This window comes from Macrobrachium nipponense, chromosome 16 (genome assembly GCF_015104395.2).
Source record: "Macrobrachium nipponense isolate FS-2020 chromosome 16, ASM1510439v2, whole genome shotgun sequence".
In the NCBI taxonomy this organism is placed as follows: Eukaryota; Metazoa; Arthropoda; class Malacostraca; order Decapoda; family Palaemonidae; genus Macrobrachium; species Macrobrachium nipponense.
In genome coordinates, this window is record NC_087209.1 from 62424026 (window position 1) to 62434025 (window position 10000).

The 10000-nt window shown below is 35.0% G+C and overlaps 1 protein-coding gene across 4 annotated transcripts in view; it reads right to left on the minus strand.

Annotated features, from left to right (window-relative positions):
* The window catches only part of LOC135195770 (teneurin-m-like), an 823709-nt gene that overhangs the window by 451977 nt on the left and 361732 nt on the right, over positions 1-10000 (minus strand). For 2 of the 4 annotated variants that reach the window (XM_064222227.1, XM_064222224.1), the window contains exon 1: positions 6466-6958. The exons of the other annotated variants lie outside the window; for them this stretch is intronic. In XM_064222227.1, coding sequence (XP_064078297.1) covers positions 6466-6485 — 20 coding nt within the window. In that variant the 5' untranslated portion in view covers positions 6486-6958. Of the gene's footprint in view, positions 1-6465; positions 6959-10000 lie in introns of those variants that run through there. 4 annotated transcript variants of the gene reach the window in all.

Consider the following 10000-nt stretch of genomic DNA (forward strand, 5'->3'; position numbering starts at 1 on the left):
TATATATCTCCTTTTTTACTACTAGACGCCATCCCAGACATCACGAACCGAAGATGATACCATAATAATTCATCTTGTAAGGATTCTTATAAATAATGAATTCCCCCCCATTTTGATGATAAATATACAAATAAAAAATCCTTCCATTTCTACTGCAAGACTCCACCCACACACACAAAAAAAATCCATCCTTCTTTCAAACAACATGAAAAATTCATTCCCATTTTAATTATTCATTCTCTTTACGAAATGGCGTTCCATCAGATTCGCTGCATAATGAATAAAACTTTATACTATCTGACATGATGCTAAAACTATCTACTCGTGCCACGGGCGAAAAATTTGAACGTGGACCCCAAAAATCATCTTGAAACTTTTTGGAAATGCTTCTTGGGGCTTTTTGGAATATGTACCCCGAAACTTTTGGGGGAAAATGCTTCTTAAAATTCTTGGACTGTTACAGCATCCTCTTTATGCTAGGAGGAGAGAGAGAGAGAGAGAGAGAGAGAGAGAGAGAGAGAGAGAGAGAGAGAGAGAGAGAGAGGAGGGGAGGGGATTTTTACGTTTCTTAATGTGAAAGCGCATTTTTATAAATGCTCTTTGCGCCACTTTTTTCCACTGGAAGAATGAAACTTATTTTTTTCTAAATGAAAAAAAAAAAAAAATTAAAAATGGCTTAATAACGTCGTGAGGTTATGTAGAGATTTATATTGAACTTGCACCATTTTTTATATTATACTCATAAATGTTCATTAATTATTATTATTATTATTATTAAGACGATGAACCCATTTCATATGGAACACGGCCACAGGGTCCACTGACTTGAAATTCAAGTTTCCAAGGAATATGGTGTTCATTAGGAAGAAGTAAGACGAGGTGAAGGGAAATACATAAAGAAGAGACCCCATCTATTAAGAAAAATAATGAATAGATTAACAAACACATAAAAATGAATTAAAATGCGAGGCGGATAGTATTAGGGTCAGTAATGTACTAATTGCACTTTCACTTGAACTTTTGAAGTCTCCCAATTGCACGACTTCGTTCCACAGTCCGGTTTTACTTAAGAATTCTTCAATTTAAAAATGGCCAAAAGATGTAATAATGATATATGAAGATTTAGTTTTGAAACTGCACCCATTTTTTTTAAACCATAATTGTTGGACATTATTTTGTCGTGTCATTCATTAAAAAACAACTTACGCAGTTGGATAAACTTCGACTTCAACATCTCACAACGAATGCAAACTAGGTTACACATCACTTCACTCCAACAATAAGCAACGTACCCTTGTTTTCCTTACAAACACAAAAGGTAGACATAAACAAGGAATTTTCAAAAGTGACTTTCGAGCATTTTTACCAGCTGCAACGGAGCGTTTTTACAAATGAAACAGATCCTTTTTTTTTTTTATTTCCCTAAGAAACATTTCTGCAAATCCCATGAAAGCCATACCTTGTTTAAACCCCATTTTCCACCTACTTGAACCCAGCACCCTTCCCCAATTCAATATCGACCCTCCCCCTTCTAACCCTCAACCTCAACCCTCCCTCCCTTACTGGGAAAAGTAAAATAACATCCTAGGAGGGAGGAGGAGGAGGAGGAGGAGGATGAAGAAGTAATTGTGTTCCACTACAACAGAAAACTTCTTAATTAAGAGAGAAACTTCTTTAGTTGCCCTCGAAACCAAGCCTCTCTCTCTCTCTCTCTCTCTCTCTCAGTCAACAGACTCAACTCGTCCTTTCCTCTATGAGAACAAATCCCTCAGCATAGGAACCAAGTTTCCCAATTAATAGAGGTAAGTCCCTCTCTTAACAACTAAGCTTTCCTTGCTAATTATTCAGCCCCCACCCCAGACCCAGACCCATCTCTTCGCCAGACCCGGCCGGAGAAACCCACCGCTGTCCGCCGCCCACCCGCCCGGCCCGCCCAGCACCCGGAAGCATATGCGCTTAAACGGGAAGAACAACAATGAGAGAGAGAGAGAGAGAGAGAGAGAGAGAGAGAGAGAGAGTTTAAGGACTTGCACAAAGACGATATATGCTTGCATGAGAGATTAACACGCCATTTTAAGAGTGATACAGTGAAATTCATGAAGCAATTTGGAATAATATTTGAGATTTTATATATATATAATATATATAATAAATTATAATATATATATATATATATATATATATATATATATATCTATATATAGGACGAAAATTTTACATAGATAGAATAACGGTAATGGGAGAGAGAGAGAGAGATTTCGGCAATATGATTTATAATTTAAAAGACAAATATAATTATTAAATTTACAAGAGAGAGAGAGAGAGAGAGAGAGAGAGAGAGAGAGAGAGAGAGAGAGCGAAAAAAAAACAACACAGATGCTTGCACGTACATTGCAGCCAGGACACACAGAGAGAGAGAAGAAGAGAGATGAGAGAGAGAGAGAGAGAGAGAGAGAGAGAGAGAGAGGATGATGGAAACACATAAAGGGAAGTATTGACAATCTCCACATACAAGCGAGGGGGAACAGACAAAGATCGCCGGAATGACAAGAAAACGCAGACAGGTGAACAAATACGGCGAGAGCAAAATATTCTGTTAAAAAAAGAAGAGAGAGAGAGAGAGAGAGAGAGAGAGAGAGAGAGAGTCAATAAATAAAAGAACTAAAGAAAAGAAGAGATAAAGAGAAAAATATGAAAAATTACCCTAAAAGAGATAAAAAAATACAAAGAAAGAGATTAGACAGTTTTTGGGTGCGTATGTATATATTGTGGTGTGTGGTGTGATGTGACGTGAGAGAGAGGAGAGAGAGAGAGAGAGAGAGAGAGAGAAAATCACATGACGAAGAATGTGTGAAAAAAATGCGTTGCACTAAGACTGATAATATAATAATCAGAGCAGGAACGAGTAAAATATGAATGGGAATAATGAAAAGAAAATTTTCATATATGAGTTAAGAGGGAAAAAATAAATATCATAAAATTAGAGTATAGTGAGGGAATGATAAAAATATTGCAAAAATTAGCTAACATGGATAACAAAACTAAAAATGGTAAAAATAGATCAATGTGCGAGGAAACTAAAATTCATGATATATAAAAAGAGGAAATCATGAATTGAATAAACAATGGCAACATATACAAAAATAGTTCGTATATAATCATAAAACAAAGCAAACACATTTCCTTGAATAATTCCAATAACACATAAATATGAAACATAATCTAGAATACGGACAAAATGAAATTATGAAGGAAAAAAAAACAACCATTTCACAACACAAAAATCCTTGAATTAGAGGAAAAAACAACAATAAAAACCTCAGGCTAGAAAATGCTTGAAAGTTCCAAGGGAAAAGTTATGAGAAATCATTTCGCTGAAAACTAAATTTTAAAAAATTATAATAATAATTTCGAGTAAATATCAGTAAACTAGTATACCTGATATTCAATGAGGAAGACAAAACATTCAAGGAATTTTGCAAGCGCCTCTCGAATATGCAAATTAATTACATTACGCTGATCATCATTTTCTTGTTTACGATTTTCTCTAGTTACCTGGAATTCACAACTACACGCGTTACACAAAAAAAAACAAATTAATATATCGACTCGCACTGTTTTACACAGAAGGATATCTCAGGAATTGAAATAAAAATCAAGTTAGTATGAATAGAAATAAATAAGCACACTTCGGCGCAATTGAGTTTTCTGTACAGCGTATAATCAAAGGCACCGAAAGCAGATCAATCTTTCGGTGGTCTCGGTATAAGCCTGTATGAGCCGCGACCCATGAAACTTTAACCATGAACTGGTGGTGGCCTATCCTAAATCGTCGCTAGACTCACGATTGTGGCTAACTTTAACCTTGAATAAAATAAAAACTACTGAGGCTAGAGGGCTGCAATTTAGTATGTTTGGTGATTAGAGGGTGGATGATCAACATACCAATTTGCAGCCCTCTAGCCTCAGTCGTTTTTAAGATCTGAGGGAGGACAGAAAAAGTGTGGACAGAAAGACACAGCCATCTCAATACTTTTTCTTTACAGAAAACTAAAAAGTTTAAATATCAAAGATTACTGAAGGAATAAACAATATTTTCTTATATGTTTTTCAGAACCATTTGACAACAGTACTCCTTCAACAAAGAAAATACCGTTTATTATTTGCTATTATAAAAGAAACACAGCCATGAACACTTGGGAGCAAATAAAGTCTTCAAACCACTCGCGAGCTATTTAGCTTAATGCATAAAACACTCGTCGATATTCATAGCTACCTGCGCATTACACTCGTGAATTTTATCAATCCAGGTTCTTTCTTTTCTTTTTGTGCTACGAACTTTAACGGTCTATCATAAAGGCAACGCTTAAAAAGAAGAAGAAGAAGAAGAAGAAGAAGAAAACTACAGCGGAATAATTCCCCCTTAAAAAAAAAAAAAAAAAAAAAAAAAAAAAAAAAAGACCCGATTCAGATATTCACAACCAAGAGTATATATTCCCCTAAAACATTTCGCGTAAATCTATTTATTTCTTCCAGATTTCTTTTGCAAACTGACATCAATGGCCTACCACAAAGGTACCATTCATTAACACACACGCACACAAAAAACAAAAAAACCCACCCAGACAAACCAAGGAACCATCCATTAAAAAAAACTGACTCAGATATTCAGAAAGATATATTCCCCTCTAGATTTTTTCGAGTAATTTCATTTATTTCCTCTACATTTCTTCTTTCACGTTTTTTTTTGTCTTAATTTTTTTTTTACTACAACACGAACGCAAGATCTCGACCGAGAACGTACGACGAACTACCAATTCCAGAAAAAAAAACGCATAAAAAAAGCGGTAAATCCCACAGGGACAAAATTCCACAACTCCGCACTCGATCTAATGCATGCGAAACACGACATGGCAATACGACCGGGAAAATCGCATTACCTCTTTCATATTGAAAAATAAAAGAACGCTAATAGTCGGCGTGTAACTTAGGCTGAGCTCAAACATCACGCGAATATTGAAGACTATTCCTTCAACCGACATTTAATTTCAACAGACTATTTGAACGTGTATGTGATATATATATATATATATATATATATATATATATATATATATATATAATTCTAATATAATATATTTATATATATATCCAGCTATGATGTTTACATATGAATATATATATGTTCCAGAAATAAGTAATCAACACGTATATTTCGCGTTCATTTAAAAGGACAAACTTCGGAATTCTCTTCTGATCACTTTTTCCCCCGATTCCTTTTGATGGAGGGGAGAGGGGGGGAACCCGCGCAAAGCTAGAAAAGGTACCTGGAATAAACCGTCCCTGAGGCAGACTGACATTAAGAAAACAGTCTGAGGCACTGACATTAAAAAAAAATAAATAAATAAACCGTCCCTGAGGCACTTGACATAAAAAAAATACAATTTCCATTTTAACAATTAGTTTATCTTAGGAATATGAGCTGATATTGAAAAAAAATCGATTTCCAAAATGAAATGTTGTTTGTCTGAAGGAATACGAGCCTATATTAATTACATCGGAGAACAGCATTGGTAACCAATATATAAAATTGTCCTCAGATTTTGAATGTTTGAACCCATAACCGAATCATTCATTTTTCACTGAAACCAAACTCGACTTTCTTTGTAATAAAACGCGTGAAAGTCAATATGCGAATAAAAAAAACAATGCTCTTTTACACGTAAATTAATTTTCGACTTCCAGGTCTGTTTTACGGTAAATGTAAAACAAGTACTGGTCTGGGATTAACTCACAGCACTGAATTCTTCCTAAGTACTGGACAGAGAAAAATAATTTACATACTGTGCATACAAATGGACCAGACACTCATACACTGAAAATGGTCCCAAGCGCTACTCTTTTTGGTTATTACTAAAAAATAAAAATACTAACTGCTAGATAGATTATATATATATAATATATATTTTTAAGTAATTCCCAACTGACTTATACAATAATTAAAACACTCAAGTAAAAGAACGCGGATACATCAATGTATTTGCCAACATAAATACAAATGGATTAACCGTGTAATTTTATTATATTAGGTGGGTTCTGTTTGCAGTCATAATAGTAATAGGCAAATAAAAAAATATCAATTTAAATAGTTTATATAAATCTACATTATATTTATAGGCACAAATCTATTTGTTTACGTTTATATTCCTAAACAAAACTTTCCCCACACTGAACCTAACTCCATATGGGGGTTTAATCCCTGAACGCCAACACCGTCAACTTGTTGCAAGCGATATTGCTTTCCGATGGTAATCAAACAAGAGCAATCATTTGGGGGGGGGGGTGTGGGGAGGTGTGGGGAGGGAGACAGGGGGAGAGGGAAGGGGAGGGAGGGAGGGAGGGAGGGAGGGATAACCCACCCAGCCCCTCCCAACAACCTATGTGCCTTCACTGTTCAACACCTACCTGTTGGACGACGTCGACATTTTACAAAGACGCCGACGGCGACGATGAAGAAGACGAAGAAGTCCGGAACATCTATTTCCTGCCTCTCGTTAGAAAATATTTATATATATAAAAAAGGACGACGTCCAACGCGTTCCGAAAATGGAGTCAATAACGAGAGATTTTTTCTCTCTCTCCTTTTTTTAACACGCTTTTCCCACCAACATTCGCTACTGGACGTCCTATAATATCAACGCGTGACGCCTCTGGAGGAGGTAATAAAGAAGGAGTAGGATTCTCCTTCTCGCCTTTTTTCCCCTCCGACGGAATGCGGGATATACTTCGCTACACCATCCTTCTGCTGCCGACGGGAGCGACGCGGCTCTAGAGAGGAATAGAGTCCACAGACAGAGACACACACAGGCACGGACAAGAGCTGAGCTGAGCCGAGAGCGAGAGGGAGAGAGAGAGAGAGAGACGGAGGGTAGCTAGCATCAACACACCAGACACTCACACAGGTAACTAACGACGACCTGCTTCTCAAACAAGCTAGTAAAGCGCCACCACACAAACACACGCACTCACACACACACTAACGCAGTTGCCAATACTTGAATTTATGACTCACTTTGCCAGGGCCAGCCAGCAGCGCTCGCTCGCTCGCTGGCTGCTCCTTCGCCTTCGCGTCGAAGATGATTATTATAATTTGTATTATATTATACTGAGTGTTTCTTTCCGTGTTCGTCATTCGAGAGTTAATTGAAACGAGTCATTTTGTATTACGTTTATTTCGCATTAAAAACCTTTTCCTTTTACCGGTATTGTATTGATAAATACAATTTAGTTTACTTGTTTTGATGCGATGCGACAAGATGTGGGAACAATTGTCACAATTAATATATTAATAATAATGGTATATTTATTATATATTATTAGGATATATATATAGATTATATATAATAATCGATATTTCACGTAATTTATACTTATCTTTTTACTTCTTATATTCGTGTATGAAATCAAAATTTTTTTCCAGCGGTAATCACGATACGGACATTAAAATTAATCAATAGATAAAATAAGAAAAAATATACATTAACCGATGGAGTTTAAACTATTCATTGATGTTAACAGGAGCAGAGTAATTCCCCTGAAAATACTTGGAAGTCAAATAATTAATCTTTGGAATAAAACGTCTCTGAACATAGCATTTTAATTATTTCCTTGAAAGTCTTCGGTGTGATATGAAATCTGTAGTAATAACATTCTATCTTCTTCCGTTGTACCTTAAGGTTGGTGTAACAGCAGTTGTTTTTACTTAGCTTCTTTATTTTGGTCTTTTAATGTTTTTTGAAAATTGTCATTTTAAGAATCCTGTGTTTTGTAGTGATTTTAACGGTATTTACTCTGTCATTTTGCAGACTGATGATGCACATAGTCACGTGCGAAACGTTTCCACAACAATAAATCTTCTTTCAAACATCCATGTGTCTCCGGCTTTCCTGAATTGATGTTTAAGGATCATACTGCAGATAGCTATAACATATAAATAAATATATAATATATATAATATATATATGTATATATATATAATATATATATATATATATACATACATATATATATAATATATATATAGATATATATAATATATATATATATATACACATATATACTATATATATATATATATATATATATATATAGTATATATATATATATATATATATATATAAAACGCGTACACAAAACGCAGACTTGCAATAGTCGAGCAACTAACTAATCAGTCGAGGAAACTTCACAGGGGGGATTTTACGACTGTTTTCTATTACCGATAAACCAGGGCGTTCGATGCAAACTTCTCGAAGTTTCCGAGGCTGAAAACCAAAGAGTTACTTCTGCTGGCATTGATATCCAGGTGTTGCGTATTATAACCATTTCACCTTTTGGAAAACCAAAAATGTCAATGGTGCTAACGAAGGAGAGATCCCTGATCAAATAAAAGGACATAATGGAACAGTAATGGCATACATGAGAAGTTTTTCGAGGAAAATTTAAATTTTAGTTACCATAAAAATTAAATGAATAAACAAACATAAGGATAACTGTTATATTACCCTTAACATTAAGCTCGCGTTGTGCCAGGCGCACGGACTCTTGCTCATGAAGAAAGTAATCCGCTTTCATATAAAAAAAAAAAAAATTCTGATATTTTCTTTATCATTACGTTGGCCTGACGACAGAACGGGCTCTTGCTCCTGAAAGAAGCTATAAGCTTTGTTTCTAATAAAAAAAGAAAATCTGTTATTTTCTTTATCATTAAGCTGGCGTTGTGCAAGCACGGACTCTTGCTCATGAAGAAAAAATTCTGCTATTTCCCTTATCGTTAAGCTGGCCTGATGCCAGCACGGACCCTTGCTTCTGAAGGAAGTTATAAACCTTCAGTTAAAAAAAACACATATGTTACTCCCCTTTTGCCAGTACGGGCTCTTGTTCCTGAAGAAAGTTATAAACTTTCAGTAAAAAAAAAAAAAAAAAAGAAAAAAAAAAAAAAAAAAAAAAAAAACCTATGTTACTCCCCTTTTGCCAGCACGGCCTCCTGCTCCCCGGGCAGGCACCTAGAAGCGCCAATTTCCTTCGACAGTAATAATCCAAACACGTCAGTTAGCGATTAGTTGAAAAAACAGAAGCGAATACGACAATGCTATAATTATTCCCGGTAGAATCAGTCTTTACTTAGTAATGGCGATTCCACTTACAAGCGACGTGAAATTAGAGGCTGCTGTGCTCTGTGTACTTAGTGCGTGGCGGTGGTGCGGTCGAGTTTAAAGCAAAAAGCATGTGCAGCGCCAAAATACAACAAGCCGTTCAGTAATTGCATGTCTGTCAAAAGCAGTGGTTAGCAGAGTGACATCTATATTGCTCAGAAATAAACAGGCAATGGTACATATATGTATGCATATATATATATATATATATATATATAATATATAATATATATATAGATATACATATATATATATATATATATACTATTATATATATATATATATATATATATATAATAAATTATATATATATATATATATGCGTGTGTGTGCGCTCTCTCTCTCTCTCTCTCTCTCCTCTCTCTCTCTCTCTCTCTATATTATATATATATATATATATATATATATATATATATATAATATATATATATATATGTAAATAATAATAAATCCCGCCTCAAAACTGCCTAAGAACTCGCTAACCCCAAGCAAGCACTGTTTTATGCATCTTAAGTTCTTCCTTTGCTTTGCTTTTGAATAAAAAAATACAGGATGACAAGAATAGAATCTCCAACGTCATAGAAAATGCAACGGACAAGAAAAACCTTTGTATAATCCTTTATATGGAGGAGGGTTCGCCAGATATCTATATATAATGATAATTAAACATTAAGTTATTGCGTAAAACAAAAGAGGACTGGAAACACCTAATACAATAATAAATGATAAACAGACAACATTTAGATTTGCAGATCGTAAATGGAAAGAGAACAGATGTTAAATAGTCG